The sequence below is a fragment of the Pristis pectinata genome, chromosome 26 (assembly GCF_009764475.1).
Source record: "Pristis pectinata isolate sPriPec2 chromosome 26, sPriPec2.1.pri, whole genome shotgun sequence".
Classification (NCBI taxonomy): domain Eukaryota; kingdom Metazoa; phylum Chordata; class Chondrichthyes; order Rhinopristiformes; family Pristidae; genus Pristis; species Pristis pectinata.
In genome coordinates, this window is record NC_067430.1 from 28,128,219 (window position 1) to 28,144,320 (window position 16,102).

The 16,102-nt window shown below is 46.5% G+C and overlaps 1 protein-coding gene across 1 annotated transcript in view; it reads left to right on the forward strand.

Moving 5' to 3' along the window:
* Window positions 1-16,102, forward strand: part of klhl17 (kelch-like family member 17) — an 87,094-nt gene that overhangs the window by 46,240 nt on the left and 24,752 nt on the right. Inside the window, exons 4-8 of the mRNA XM_052039224.1 lie at window positions 2,154-2,275; window positions 4,768-4,989; window positions 5,995-6,111; window positions 7,342-7,555; window positions 13,599-13,743. Of these exons, the coding sequence (XP_051895184.1) occupies window positions 2,154-2,275; window positions 4,768-4,989; window positions 5,995-6,111; window positions 7,342-7,555; window positions 13,599-13,743 (820 nt within the window). The remainder of the gene's footprint in view (window positions 1-2,153; window positions 2,276-4,767; window positions 4,990-5,994; window positions 6,112-7,341; window positions 7,556-13,598; window positions 13,744-16,102) is intronic.

The following is a 16,102-nucleotide window of genomic DNA, read 5'->3' on the forward strand; positions in this document are numbered from 1 at the left end:
GATTAATGTAGAATTAGTAAAACGGGTGGCTGGTTGATTGCCAGCACGGAGTTAGTGGGCTTAAGGGCCTGTTTCCGTGCTCTGTCTCTCTGTGACTCTGTGATTGATGAGATAAGTTTCGTGAAGGTTATGTCCGTCTTCATTTCTTGGATTTTTGGTTTTCTGTTGCCTGCTCTTTACCACTGGAGGAGCTTCATCATTGCAAAGTCTTCAACGGATCCATCCCCACCTTCTCAGGGAGGTGGCCAGTGAATGTGACCTTGCCAACAGTGCCACAGGACTTGTGTCAACATTTATTAGCGTCAATCTCTAGAGCAGTGTTGCTCATTCATAGAGTTATACAGCACGACAACAGGCCATTTGGCCCAACTCATCCACGCCGACCGTAGTCTACCTGAGCTAAGTCCTATTTCCCTGCGTTTGGTCCATGTCCCTCCATACCTTTCCTATACAGTTTTGACAACATAACAGCAAGTCCCAGCTGCTTGGTAATCCTGTGAACAAAAATGGCAAGAAATGAGGGAGAATGAGTGGGAGACAGAGAACGTGGGAACAATAGAGGGGAAAGAGGGAGAGAATGAGAGAGAATCTCACAGTCCGTCTCTCTCTCTCTCTCTCTCCCTCTCTCTTTCTCTCTCTCTCCCTCTGTCTGTCCCTCGCCCCCTCTCTCTCTCTGCTTCCCCCCCTCTCTCTCTCCCTCCGTCCCTCGCCCTCTCTCTCTCTCTCTCCCCCTCCATCCCTCACCCTCTGTCTCTCTCCATTCCCCCCCTCCATCCCTCGCACTCTATTTCTCTCATACTCCGTCTCACTCTCTCAATGTCTGTCCCCCTCAACAACTCTTCTTCAGTTTCTCTCACTCTCTTTCTCTGTTTCAGTCCTTGTCTTATAACTCTTACCAATTTGAGTTATGAAACTTGCATTTATTATCTGGCAACACTGCAGGCGATTTTATGGTTTTGCCACCTAATGTGAAATCCATAGAGAGATGGGTCTGCGAGGAATGTTCAAAATGCAGAACTAGCTCAAAGGGGTGAATGAAACAGTCAAGGTGAGGATAAACAGAGAGAGGAGATGTGCGGGGCAGGTTTTTTACACAGAGAGTGGTGGGTGCCTGGAACGGGCTGCCAGGGGTGGTGGTGGAGGCAGATACAATAGTGGTGTTTAAGACGCTTTTAGATAGACACATGAATATGCAGGGAATGGAGGGATTTGGGTCACATGCAGACAGATAGGTTTAGTTTAATTTGGCATCGTGATCGGCACAGACATCATGGGCCGAAGGGCCTGTTCCTGTGCTGTACTGGTCTATGTTCTGTGAGTAGAAAGATGTGACGTGGAGTCTGTGAGTTCAAGTTTGAGGATGCTCATGTAACCTGAACACGGATTGAATGGCCTCTTTCTGTGCCATAAATACTCTGGAATACAGTTTCATTGTTTTGATTGACAGTCTATCACTGAGAGTTTGCCTTCTCTTCACGAGCTCTAAACTGATTTGAATAGCCCAGCGTGTGAGTGTGTGGCTCTCTCTGCGCCGTGTGAAACTGGATGCTCATTTTCATGCCAGTGGAATTTAAAGTGGGAATTCCTACTTTCCTCTCTGCTCTCCCCAGTGAAGTTACCAGAGGACTCAGTCTTACACACTCTCAATTGTTTTAAGATGAAGTCGGGTGTGTTTCAGTGAGACCCTCACCACCCGGGACATGCCCTCTTCACGTTACTACCATCGGGGAGGAGGTACAGGAGCCTGAAGACCAAACATTTCAGGAACAGCTTCCTCCCCTCCGTCATCAGATTTCTGAATGGTCCGTGAACCCATGAACACTACCTCGTTATTCCTCTTTTGCACTATTTATTTATTTTTGTAACTTGTAGTCATTTTTATGCCTTGCACGGTACTGCTGCCGCAAAACAACAAGTTTCACAACATAATGTCAGTGATAATACTGATTCTGACTCTGGGATGACCCACTTGCGAGAGTAACCTGCTTATCTGTACAGAGCTCTCTCCCTTGCGAGTGAAGTGTTTGGGTTGGAGGTCATGCAGAGTATGGCTTCTGATCCCTCCCACTCACCATCACCTACAGCGGAAAGTAAAGTGAAACTACCCCTGATGTCACCAACTATCTCCTGTGTTTTGTTTCCTTCTCTTGCAGATGAGATGAGTGAGAGTCGTCAAACGCACGTGACGTTACATGACATTGACCCTCAAGCCTTAGAGCAGCTCATCCAATATGCCTACACTGCCGAGATTGTGGTAGGAGAGGGAAATGTGCAGGTAGGTCGTTAAATTTCCTTTGTGAATTCTTGTGTTTCCTGGGCAGTGTTTAAAACCCTACAAATGTTGAATGTTTTACTTGTATCTTCCATTAAATATATTTATTGTCAAATACATCCATGTGGCTAAGTTGTTTCCCTTGGTGGGTGAGTCCAGGACTAGAGGGCACAGTCTTAGAATTAGAGGGTACCCGTTTAAAACAGAAATGAGAAATTTCTTTAGCCAGAGGGTCGTGGATTTATTGAATTCGTTGCCACGTACAGCTGTGGAGGCCTGATCATTGAGGGTGTTTAAGGAGGAGATTGATAGGTATCTAATTAGTCAAGGTATCAAGGGATATGGGGCTAGATGGGAATACTTTAGTTTAGCTCATGGAGCAGACTCAATGGGCCGAATGGCCTACTTCTGCTTCTTTGTCTTGTGACCTTGTGAACGTTTAAAAGTCTCTGGAAAGACCAGCATTTTTTGGCCCTCTTTGTACATGGCACATTATGGTGCACAAATAAATGTTTAATGTGGTGGATCGCGTGCCAATGAAGTGTTTATTTCCAGGATGGGGTTGAGTTTCCGGAAGCAGGAATGCGGAGAGCATCCCATGACACTCCTGACTTGTGCCTTATAGATGGTGGAAAGGCCGTGAAGTGTCAGAAGGTGAATCACTCGTCACGGATACCCAGCCTCTGACTTCCTCCTGTAGCCGCTGTAATTAAGCGGCTGGGTCGGTTGAGTTTCTGGTCAACAATGAACCCCGAAGGATGTTGATACTGGGGGACTTGGTGAAGGCAATGCTGTTGAATGCCGAAGGTGGGGAGTTAAAGATAAGACAAGGTTTCTTCATTAGTCACATGTACATCAAAACACATAGTGAAATGCATCTTTTTGCGTAGAGTGTTCTGGGGGCAGCCCGCAAGTGTCGCCACGCTTCCGGTGCCAACATAGCGTGCCCACAACTTCCTAACCCGTTCGTCTTTGGAATGTGGGAGGAAACCAGAGCGCCCGGAGGAAACCCACACAGACACGTGGATTCTCCTGTTGCAAGAGTCTGGCACTTAGTGACATTTTCTGTCGTGTGCCTGAATCTTGTCCAGGTCTTGCTGCAGGCGGGTAGAGATTGCTTCATTTCCCAGGAGTTAAAAATGGAGTTGTATTGTCAGCAAACGCCCACAGTTTTGATCTTGTGATGAAAGGAACTGATGAAACAGCGTAAGGTGGCTGGATGTAGAACAGAGCTACAATAGCACCTCCTCAACTAACGACCTACATCACCTTGAAGGATAGGACCAGCAGGCAAGACGGAACATCACCACCTGCCGGTTCCTCTCCACGTCACACACAGTCCTGATTTGGAAATATATTGTCAGTCCTTTCCCCCGTTCGGTCTATATCCCTGGAATTCTCTCCTGCAGTGGTTCAATAAGGCGGATCCATACATTCTGTATGGTGATTACAGATGGGCATTAAATACGAATGACACCCACATCCCATAGAGGAACGAAGCCCTGAACTCGCTGACCCACATCAAGGGCAACTTCTTCACGAGAAGGGCAGTGCATATTTGGAATGAGCTGCCAGAAATAGTGGTTGATTAGCAACATTTAAGAGACATCTAGATAAGTCCATGGATAGGAGAGGTTCAGAGGGCTTTGGGCCAAACTTGGGCAGATGGGACTAGCTCGCTTGGCAACACAGTCGGCATGGACTAGTTGGGCCGAAGGGCCTGTTTCCATGCTGTATGACTCTCTTAGTCTGGAAACATCTCAGTTTTAGAATTCCCTCATTTTCAAGTCCCTTCATCATCTCAACCCTCCCAATCCCTGGAATCTTTTGCAACCCTCAAAGATCTGTACTTCAGAAATTCTCCATCGACATTGACCTTGATTGCTCCACCAATGTTGGCCGTACACTCGGCTGCCAAGACTCCTGGAAATTCCCCAGCCTCCTTGCATCTTGACTTTTCTTCCTTCTGTTGGGACGCTTCTTAAATCCTCCCTCCATGAGGCCATTTGGCAGAGGCAGAGTGGGTCAGATCATTCTGTGGATTGAGTGTTTGGCTAAATATCCTTCAGACCTCGGTGTTAACCTTTGTTTCATAAAGCTGGCCTTGCGATGTTTAGGATGTTGAATCATAGAATAATGGCATTGTTAGAGTTGAAAAAGAGGGACTGGGCTGTGTCCACCGCTCTCTGTAGCTTCTTGCGTCCCTGTGTATTGGAATTGCCGTACCAGGCCGTGATGAAACCGGTCGGGCTACTTCCAACAGTGCCTCTGTAGAGGTTTGTTGGAGTATTTGGTGACAAGCCAAATCTCCTTAAGCTTCTAAGAAAGTAGAGGTGCTGGCACATCATCTTTATGGTTGCATCGATGTGCTGGGCCACTCTCTCTGTCACCCGGTATCCTTCCGTTGTGTTGCCAATCACTTTAAAAGATGCTTTAGAAGTGCAGGACATTGTTATATTTTAAAACTTCAAACGATGTAATTCCCCACCCACCAGACACTGCTTCCTGCGGCAAGCCTGCTTCAGCTGAACGGGGTTCGGGATGCCTGTTGCAAATTCCTGCTGAGCCAGCTCGATCCATCCAACTGTTTAGGAATCCGGGGATTTGCTGACACACATTCCTGCAGCGATCTGCTGAAGTCCGCACACAAGTATGTGCTGCAGCACTTTGTGGAGGTTTCCAAGACTGAGGAGTTCATGCTGTTACCACTTAAACAGGTATTGAACAAGGACACAGGCACAGGGATTAGGGTAAGGACACGAGGGGAAGCCACAGACAAGGGTTAGGGTAAGGGCATGTGGGGAGGACACGGACACTGGGGTTAGGGTAAGGAAGTAAGGGCTGGGATTAGAACAAAAAGCTTAAGGTCAAGACATAAGAACTCAGCCATAAGGGTTAGAACACAAGGATGTGAACACAAGGGTTCGGGATGGAACACACAGGTTAGCACTTAGACATGGAATCTCAGGCACAAAGGTTAAGGTTAGGATTGGGGCACAGGGTTAGGTCACATGGACACTAACGTAAAGGTGCGGGTTAGGACACAAATATTTAGACACATGGGTTGGTGTTGGGATGTAAAATTTGGGGTGAGGTCAAAAGAATTCAGGCACAGAGGTTAGGAATGGGATACAAATACTCATGTTGGAGTCAGAACACAAGGATTGGGGTTAGAATACAAAAGTTCGGGTTGGGTCACAAGGGTTAGGACACAGGGACCAGTTACAAGGATTAGAGTGAGAATACAAGCATTTAAACACAAGGGTGGAACCCAGGTTTTGGAACTGTATTTGCATTCCCTCCCGTGGGTAGGTTTACCTTTAAAATCGTTATTTTTTTCTATGATCACCCAGTGCTTTATCCGATGGTGATGTGAAGCTGGACTGTGGTAAAAACCCACAGATGCCCTTCAGGAAAGGAAGTCTGCAGAACCTACCTTACTGGGCCTCTGTGTGACTCCCGACCCACCCGTATGGCCGTGTCTTCAGCTCAGGGACACAATAAATAATGGCATTGCCAGCAAAGTCCACATCCCATAAATTAACACATTTGTAAAAGAAAAGGTTTACTTACAACTTTTCCAGTCTTAAATCACCTTCCCAATTTTACATGGTGGAGGAAGCCAGGAAAGGGGGTCTGGGCCACATGATCACCATGGTGATAAGGCAGGCTCCTGTGCTGTACAGAGAATCATTTCTGAGCTGTTTTTCCTTGTTTCACAGGTGCTTGATCTTATTTCCAGTGACAACCTGAATGTCCCATCAGAAGAAGAGGTCTACAGGGCTGTGCTGAGTTGGGTCAAACATGATGTGGACACCAGGCGCCAGCATGTCCCTCGAGTAAGAAACCGAACCAAATGATTATCCCCATTGATAATTCTACCGTGTATTGTCTGTTGGTGATAGTTTAAGAAAGAGCAATGACTCCTGCTTGATGTGGTTGGATCTTGGACTGTTTCATCAAAGCACACAACTCAACTGGAAGCCATTCAACCCTTCCTCCTAACATGGAGCCTTTGAAGGAACTCTCCATGTAGACCTCTTTGCTCCTCCTCTCTCCCCAGGTCCCTGCAAATCCCACCCCCACCCCCCCCCCCCCAAATATTTATCCAGTTCTCTTTTGAATGTTACTGCACTGGGCTTTGGAGGGTCTAAAGATCACAATCATTGGGTTTTTTCTACTTGTGTGGCAGTGGTGCCAAACGGTGCACACCTGAAACCAGAGAGATGTGGCTGGACAAGGGGGGATTGCTTTCAATTCTTCTCTTCCCACAAAGGAAGGTCACCATCTGCATTGGGAGCGCTCGGAGAGCTGTGTACAGTTTTGGTCACCGCGTTGTAGGAAAGAGTGCAGAAAAGATTTATGAGGATGTTGCCAGGACTAGAGGGCCTGAGTTACAGGGAGAGGTTGGCCAGGCTGGGTCTTTATTTCTTGGAACGTAGGAGAATGAGGGGCGACCTTATAGAAGCGTTTAAAATTATGAGAGGTATAGATAAGCTGGAGAGTAACAGTCTTTTCCCCAGGGTAGGGGAGTCCAAAACTAGGGGGCATAGGTTTAGGGGAAGAGGGGAAAGATTTAAAAGGGATCTGAGGGGCAACCTTTTCACGCAAAGGGTGGGGAGTATATGGAACGAGCTGCCAGAGGAAGTGGGTGAGGCAGGTACAACAGTGTCATTTAAGAAGCACTTGGATAGGTACATGGAGGGGTGGGGCTTGGAGGGATATGGGCCGAATGCAGGAAATTGGGACTAGCTGGGTGGGCATCGTGGTCAGCATGGACTGGTTGGGCCGAAGGGCCTGTATCCGTGCTGTATTGCTCTGTGACATCCTATTATCCTCTCTGTTTGTTAAGCTTTCATTTATGCTGACAATTAAATGCAAAATTAGTTGGGTTATGCATACTCAAAGACCTGACTCTTGTTCTTGATTGTCAAGATTCCACATCAGGAGATCGAGCCATGTAGTTTTTACCTTTACCCGTGACTTGTAGCTTGGTTAGGACGATGGTTACTTTGACTATGTTCCCCAGCCTGAAAATGAACCAACTAAGACTCTGTGAACTCCTGCAGCTGATGAAGTGTGTGCGCCTGCCTCTCTTGACCCGGGATTTTCTGATGAGCAATGTCGACACCGAACTCCTGGTCAGACACCACTCCGAGTGCAAAGACCTCCTCATCGAGGCTCTGAAATATCACCTCATGCCTGAGCAGCGTGGAGTCCTCAGCAATACCAGAACCAGACCTCGTCACTGCGAAGGTGCTAGCCCCGTTCTGTTCGCAGTCGGTGAGTACTCCTTCTCCAAAATGGAACTCTTTGATCAAGTTTTTTAGTCGCCTCTCTTGATACCTTCTTATTTGGTTCAGGGTCCAATTTAGAACATTTTTTGACAATAGTGGTACATAGAACCTAGAGCAGTATAGCACAGAAAGGGGCCCTTTGGCCCACCATGTCTGTGCTGAGTTAAACTGAATCTCTTCTGCCTGCACATGATCCATATCCCTCTATTCCCGGTGTACTTATGTGTCTATCTGACATCTCCTTAAACACCACCATAGTATCTGCCTCCACCACCACCCCTGGCAGCCCGTTCCAGGCACCCACCACTGTGTGTGTGTGTGTAAAAAAAAAAACTTGCCCCGCATATCTCACTTAAACTTTCCCCCTCTCACCTTAAGTGCATGTCCTCTAGTATTTGAAATTTCTACCTTGGGGAGAAAGATTCTGTCTACTCTATCTACGCCTCTCATAGTTTTATAAACCTCTGTCAGGTCTCCCCTCAGTCTCCGCTGCTCCAGAGAAAACAACCCAAGTTTGTCCAACCTCTTCTCATAGTTCATACCCTCTCATCCAGGCAGCATCCTGGTGAACCTCTTCTGTACCCTTTCCAAAGCCTCCACATCCTTCCTGTAATGGGATGACCAGAATTGCACACAATACTCCAAGTGCCGCCAAGCTAAAGTTTTATATAGCTGCAATGTGACTTTCTGACTCTTCTACTCAATACCCCGATTGATGAAGACACTTCTTCACCACCCTATCTACTTGTGTTGCCACCTTCAGGGAGCTATGGACTTGCCCCCCAAGATCCCTCTGTACATCAGTGCTCCGAATGGTCCTGCCATTTACTGTACACTTTCCCTTCACACTTGACCTCCCAAAGTTTATGCGTCCAAAGTCTTTTTAACAATACGTTATCTTTGATCCAAAATACCGTAAAGTTTGGTGGTATAAGTTGCACTCTCCTACCAGGAAAGGTCAATAGTGGGGGAAAAGAATCATCTATAGATTCTGGTTATCTTATTAGTGACGTACTGTGCTCTGTTTTACAATTACATTGCTTCATGCAAGAGTGAACAAACGTGAAAAATAAACGTGGATTTCCACCAGGCATAATGTATTATATGAACTCAGCAGTGTACTCATCAGCGCCGTGTACAAGTCATCCCAAACCCCTCTTGTTTTAGCTTCTTCCTAAAATGCCCAGCACATCAGAATCAGGTTTATTATCACTGACGTGTATGATGTGAAATTTGTTGTTTTGCGGCAGCAGTACAGTGCAGAGACATAAAAAAAATACTATAAATTACAGAATAAATAGTACAAATAAAAAGGAATAACAAGGTAGTGTTCATGGACCATTCAGAAATCTGATGGTGGAGGGGAAGAAGCTGTTCCTGAAACATTGAGTGTGGGTCTTCAGGCTCCTGTACCTCCTCCCCGATGGTAGTAACGAGAAGAGGGCGTGTCCTGAATGGTGAGGGTCCTTAATGATGGATGCCGCCTTCTTGAGGCGCCGCCTCCTGAAAAGGTCCTCGAGTGGAGAGGGTTGTGCCCGTGATGGAGCTGGCTGAGTCTACAACCCTCTGCAGCCTCTTGCGATCCTGCACATTGGAGCCTTCGTACCAGGCCGTGATGCAACCAGTCAGAATGCTCTCCACCATACATCTGTAGAAATTTGCAAGAGCCTTTGGTGACATACCAAATCTCCTCAAACTCCTAATGAAGTAGAGCCGCTGGCATGCCTACTTCGTGATTGCATCAATGTGTTGGGCCCAGGATAGATCCTCAGAGATGCTGATGCCCAGGAATTTGAAGCTGTTCACCCTTTCCACCGCTGACCCCTCAATGAGGACTGGTGTGTGTTCTCCCGACTTCCCCTTCCTGAAGTCCACAATCAGTTCCTTGGTCTTGCTGACGTTGAGTGCGAGGTTGTTGTTGCGACACCAGTCAACCAGCTGATCTATCTCACTCCTGTACGCCTCCTCATCGCCATCTGAAATTTTACCAACAACAGTGGCATCACCTGTGGATTTATAGATGGTGTTTGAGCTGTGCTTACCCACACAGTCATGAGTATAGAGAGAGTAGAGCAGTGGCAAATGAGTGTCAATTTATGCTATATGTATTCTGATTTTCTTATTCCCAGGGAGCTGGTTAAATCTCTTAAATTATACAGTAGGAGTCTTATACCAAATAAGAATTAACATGAAGTGGAGTTTAATTAAGATGGACCTGCCACTTTAATGCCAAATTCTAATTGCTGCAAACTAGGATTGCCTGTCGTCATGAAGAGGTTAATTGCTTTTGGTGAGGCGAGTTGGCAGATTGATAACTGCGTACAAGGTGCTCTCTGCTGGTCAGAAGCAAGCAGCGTGATATAACTGCTTTCTTTGTTATTTGTCTGTTATTATTGTATACATCTGACACATCCAAAGTGTGACGAATGTCACCCAGACTAGGAATTGGTTATTCTTCACAGAAGTGCTGGCAGATGCAGCAGTATCTTTTGGGAAGAGGGGGCGAGTGGGTGAATGCTTTGCTCTTTCCCTGCCTGGTCACAGTTACTACAGCGTGCAGCGAGGATAATTGTGACTCACGTGAATCAGCGGACCAGAGAACGAGATAAAACGGAGAGATTAATTAGCTGTCAGCCCGCGGATCTGCAGAAATAGGAGTTGTGCAAACCACCCACCGCCACCCCCCCCCCCCCCCCCCCCCCACGGGGCTTGTTCCCAGCAGCTTTTTAAAAACAGAACTGCTGATTAAATTACTTCATGCACCCGGATTTAGATTTGGTTCTCGACACCATTCATCATGCTGTCTCCCTGCATAACCTGCACTGGCTTCTGAAGCACAAAAACTTCTGCTTTCCACCTTCAGAGAGCATCAGACAGTACAGAAAAGGAACAGGCCCTTCAGCCCACGATGTCAACCCAGAGCATTATGCCTGGTAATAATCCCCATTAAAGAGAAGGTGCACATGTTTCTTCCTGCAATTCTACTAGTAGTAACTAATCAAGAAAACTTATGGTGCAGAAGAAGGCCATTCCACCCATCATATTGATGCTAGTTACAAGTGGATTTAGCTTAATACTTCCCAGCTCCACAGCCCTGTTGCTCAAGGTTCTTTCAGTGCTCATCAGGGACTTTTTTTTTAAAGAATTTCCATCTCCTTCACTCTACCACTCATCAAATGAAGTAGGTTTTTTTCCTCAAATCCTTCTGCCAATTAACTTCAGCATCTCTCCCCCACACCCCCACCCCTCTCCCCGCCCTTTCTGTCCTGGGTCCTTTCTGTTTATCATGTCTGGGCCTCTCATTATTTAGATCACAAGACTACAGACAAAGGAACAGAAGTAGGCCATTCAGCCCATCGAGTCTGCTCCGCCACTTCACCATGAGCTAAGCTATTCTCCCATCTAGCCCCAATTCCCAGCCTTTTCCCCGTAGCCCTTGACACCCTGACTAATTAGATACCTATCAATCTCTTTCTTAAACACCCCCAATGATCGGGCCTCCACAGCTGTATGTGGCAATGAATTCCATAAATCCACGACTCTCTGGCTAAAGAAATTTCTCATCTCTGTTTTAAATGGGTACCCTCTAATTCTAAAACTGTGCCCTCTTGTCCTGGACTCACCCACCAAGGGAAACAACTTAGCCACATCTACTCTGTCCAATCCTATCAACATTCGAAATGTTTCTATGAGGTCCCCTCTCATTCTTCTATTGCCTCAATTAAATCTCCAATCATTCAAATGATACAATTGATCAAGTGGGCTGCAGATCGGTGACCATCAGCATATTTTAAACGGTTCGGGGGCATGTAACTTCTCCAACACACTCCTCATTTAACTGTGGTGGGAGTATGCTCGAGGCACTCAGGACATGGTGTTGGATAGAGGGGCCACTTGGGCAGAATTGCAAGGTTAGGGTGAAGGGTTTCTGGTGAGAGTTGAGTGGGATAGGATTTGGATGGCCATTCTTGGCGGTCACTTCTGAAATATGCCCCTTCCATCTGTACACAACCCTGATCCGTGTCTGTGCAAGGTGCAAGAAGTTGAAGATTTAGGCATCTAATTTTTCAGATTTTGCATCACTGATATCATTCCACCCATAACAAGAAAATAACTGGCTTCCCTACTCCAGCCTCGCTGTGCTCAGAGCTCTGGTATGCTGGTTTGAAATGTTAAGACAATTCCAAGGCTGCTGTAGGTTGAAAATCAAAAATGTGCAGGTACTAGAAATCTAAAGTAAAAACGGAAAATGCTGGAAACAGTCAGCAGCATCTGTGGGACGAAAGAACAGTTAATGGTTCAGATTTGGGATCTTTCATCAGAACTGAAGTTGGCAGATTTGCTGACCAGGAAAGATGGTCGATTTGATGCACTTCTCTCTCCGCTGACGCTGCCTGACCCACTGAGCATTTACTGCATTTTCTGTTTTGTTTCAGGTTCCCTGCACCTGCAGTATTTTGCTTTTGCGTCAATCTGACCCATTGCCCCTGGTGTTAGAATGAGCTCCTCTTGATATCGAGGGCATAGGTTTAAGCTGAGAGGGGAGAGGTTTAATAGGAACTTGAGGAGCTTTTTACACAGAGGGTGATCCATATATGGAACGAACTGCCAGAGGAAGTGGCTGAGGCAGGTTCTCGAGAGCAGTAAGGGATGGGTAATAAATATTGGACTTGTCAGTGATGCCAGATCCTGAAAAATAATATATATTAAAAAAAAGTCTTTCATTCTCCCTTCTGTCCATCATTGCTGCTGGATAAAGCAGGGCTGTAACACTCTCTTGGAATCAAATAGCCCCACACACTGTGTAGGCTGTCAGGTAGATATAAGTAAGATGGTGTCCATATCCTGTAATAGTGCTGCCTTGGAGTTGCCTTAACTGTTTGCTCCGTGGCCAGTTCACCTACTGATCTACTTACCAGATTTGGAGTGTTGTGGGCAGTTCTGGTCACCAAACTATAGGAGGCAAAGATTTACGAGAATGTTGCCAGGAATCAAGGGCCTGAGTCACAGCGAGAGGTTGGGCAGGCTGGGACTTCATTCATTGGAGTGTAGGAGACTGAGGGGTGACCTTATAGAGGTGAATAAAATCATGAGGGGCATAGATAGGGTGAATGCACTCAGTCTTTTTCCCCAAGGAAAGGGAGTCAAAAGCGAGAGGGCATAGGTTTAAGGTGAGAGGGGAAAGATTTGAAAGGGACCTGAGGGGTAACTTCTTCACACAGAAGGTGGTCAGTATATGGAACGAGCTGTCAGAGGAAGTGGTTGAGGCAGGTACATTAACAACATTTAAAAGGCACTTGGACAGGTACATGGATAGGAGGGGTTTAGAGGGATATGGGCCAAACATGGGCAAATGGGAATAGCTTGGATGAGCATCCTGGTCAGCATGGATGAGTTGGGCCAAAAGGACTGTTTCCGTGATGCATTACAGCATGACTCTGTGGATTCAGCTAGAGAGGCTGAGGAAAGCATTCACCAGGATGTTGCTGGGACTGGAGGGCTTGAATTATAAGGAGAGATTGGACAGGCTGGGACTGTTTTCTCTGGAGAGTAGGAGACTGAGGGGGTGACCTTATAGAGGTTTATAAAATCATGAGGGGCACAGATAAGGTGGACGGTCACAGTCTCTTCCCAGAGTGAGCGAGTCTAAAACTCGAGGGCACAGGTTTAAGGTGAGTGGAGAAAGATTTAAAGGGGATCGGAGGGGTAAGTTTTTCACACAGAGGGTGGTGGGTATGTGGAAAGAGCTGATGGAGGTAGTGGTAGAGGCAGGTACAATTACAATGGTTAAAAGACATTTGGACAGGTACATGGATGGGAAAGGTTTAGAGGGATGTGGGGCCAAACGCAGATAAGTGGGACTGGCTCAGGAAGGCACCTTGGTCAGCATGGATGAGTTGGGCTGAAGGGCCTGTTTCCGTGCTGCATAACTCCATGACTCCTATGGGCACAGCCTCTAAGTGGGGAGTGTTTGATACTGGCTGCAGTGGGGAGCTTGTTAACTGTACGAGTGATCTCTGTATTTGCAGGTGGGGGCAGCCTGTTCGCCATCCACGGAGATTGTGAAGCCTACGATACGAGGACGGACCGGTGGCACATGGTGGCTTCGATGTCCACCCGGCGAGCGCGGGTTGGCGTGGCAGCGATTGGTAACGGGCTGTACGCAGTAGGGGGGTAAGCAACCACAGAACCAGCTCACAGGGCATGGACACTGGCCAGTGCTTAGGGTCCTGAGGGCTCTTTGTCGCGTGGTTGTATTGGTTTATTATTGTCACTTCTACCGAGGTACAGTGAAAAACTTGTCTTGCATACCAATCATACAGATCAATTCATTGCACAGTACAGTTACATTGAGTTAGTACAGATTGAATTGAGGTAGTACAGGTAACAACAATAACAGTACAGAGTAAAGTGCCACAGCTACAGAGAAAGTGCAGTGCAGGTAGACAATAAGGTGCAAGGTCACAAGGTAGATTGTGAGGTCAGAGTCCATCTCATCGTATAAGGGAACCGTTCAATAGTCTTATCACAGTGGGATAGAAGCTGTCCTTGAGCCTGGTGGTACGTGCCCTCGGGCTCCTGTATCTTCTATCTGATGGAAGAGGAGAGAAAAGAGAATGACCCAGGGACTTTGATTATGCTGGCTGCTTCACCAAGGCAGCGAGTAGTATAGACAGAGTCCAAGGAGGGGAGGCTGGTTTCTGTGACACGCTGGGCTGTGTCCACAACTCTCTGCAGTTTCTTGCCATCCTGGGCAGAGCAGTTGCCGTACCAAGCCGTGATGCATCCAGATAGGATGCTTTCTATGGTGCATCGATAAAAGTTGGTGAGTGTCAAAGGGGACATACTGAATTGTGGAGAGGATGCTTCCTCTTGTGGGAGAATCCAGAATGATGGTCACTGTATAATAAGTGCTCACCCGTTTAAGGCAGGGATAACCCAATTTCTTTTTCTTTCAGGGGTGGTGAATAGTCTTTGAATACCTTTGAGTGAAAGGTGGGGGAGGGGGCTAAAATATAATGGGGCAGGAATGCAGAGCTGAACAAAAATCAGATCAGCCTTGATCTTATTGAATGGAGGAACAGATTTGATGGGCTGAGTGGCCTACTCCTCCTAATTCATACGTTTGTATAAATTGTGGAAAATACAACACTTGATGAAGTGGCAGTAGTTGGGATTATTGCAGAGAGGGAGGGAGAGCCTTGGGTAAATGCTTTCTCATGTACAGAGTGTTTCTGGTGCAAACATTCTTTTTAATCTTTATAAATTGTTCTAAGTCTCTAACAGATTGTTCATGTAAATTTTTTAGAGATGTTTAGAAATATTTTTGATAGCAGTTTTTAAGAACAGGATTTCTGTGTTGTGTATCTGGTGCTATGTGCCTGTGATGCTGCTGCAAGTAAGTTTTTCATTGCACCTGTGCACACATGGACTTTGCATCTGACAATAAACTCGACTTGACTTTGCGTAGACATTGGCTGACATAAAGTAGGAGATGTGTTGAACAGGACCCCATATATACACTGTGCCTGGTAGTTCATGTCTGTCGAGTTAAATCCCCGCCACTGAGTTTACTAAGTAGCTGATTCAGTGCTGCTGGTCTTGCTCCCCTGTCCGAGACTAATTTCTGGCCCAAAGTGTGTTGTTTAAAAGTATTAGTGGTTTGTCTTTGTCCAAAGTGGGAGTGCACAAGGGACAAGAGACTTGCTAATTCAACATTCTGCACGATAGTCACCAGACAGGCTATATAGTCATGTTAAATTACCAAATCAATACATTGATAACTCATTTATTGACCTAGTTATAGACTGATAGAGTCATACAGCACAGAAACAGGCCCTTTGGCCCAACTAGTCCATGCCGACCAAGGTTCCCATCTAAGCTTGTCCCATTTGCCCACGTTTGGCCCATATCCCTCTAAACTTTTCCCGTCCATGTACCTGTCCAAGTACCTTTAAAATTTTGTTAATGTACCTGCCTCAACCACTTCCTCTGGCAGCTCATTCCATTTAGGACCACCCTCTGGGTGAAAAAGTTGCCCCTCAGGTTCCTATTAAGTCTCTCCCCTCTCACCTGAAACCAATGCCCTCTAGATTCCCCAACCCTGGGAAAAAGACCGAGTGAATTCACCCTATCTATGCCCCTCATGATTTTATACACCTCTGTAAGATCACCCCTCATTCTCCTACACTCCAATGAATAAAGTCCCAACCTGCTCAACCTCTCTCCATAACTCAGTCCCTTGAGTCCCAGCAACATCCTCCTAAATCTCCTCTGCTCACTTTTCGGCTTAATGGCATCTTTCCTATAGCAGGGTGACCAAGACTGAACATAATATTCCAAATGCAACCTCACCAACGTCTTGTACAATTGCAACTTAATGTCCCAACTTTTATACTCAATGCCCTGACTGATGCCCTAAGTTTTGTTTTGTTTTCAGTGATGATATTGCCAAGACATAAGCTCACGGTGAAGGTTCCAATAGGCTGTGGGGGACCCGCTTGTGTTCATCACTGACCTCCACAACAAATTC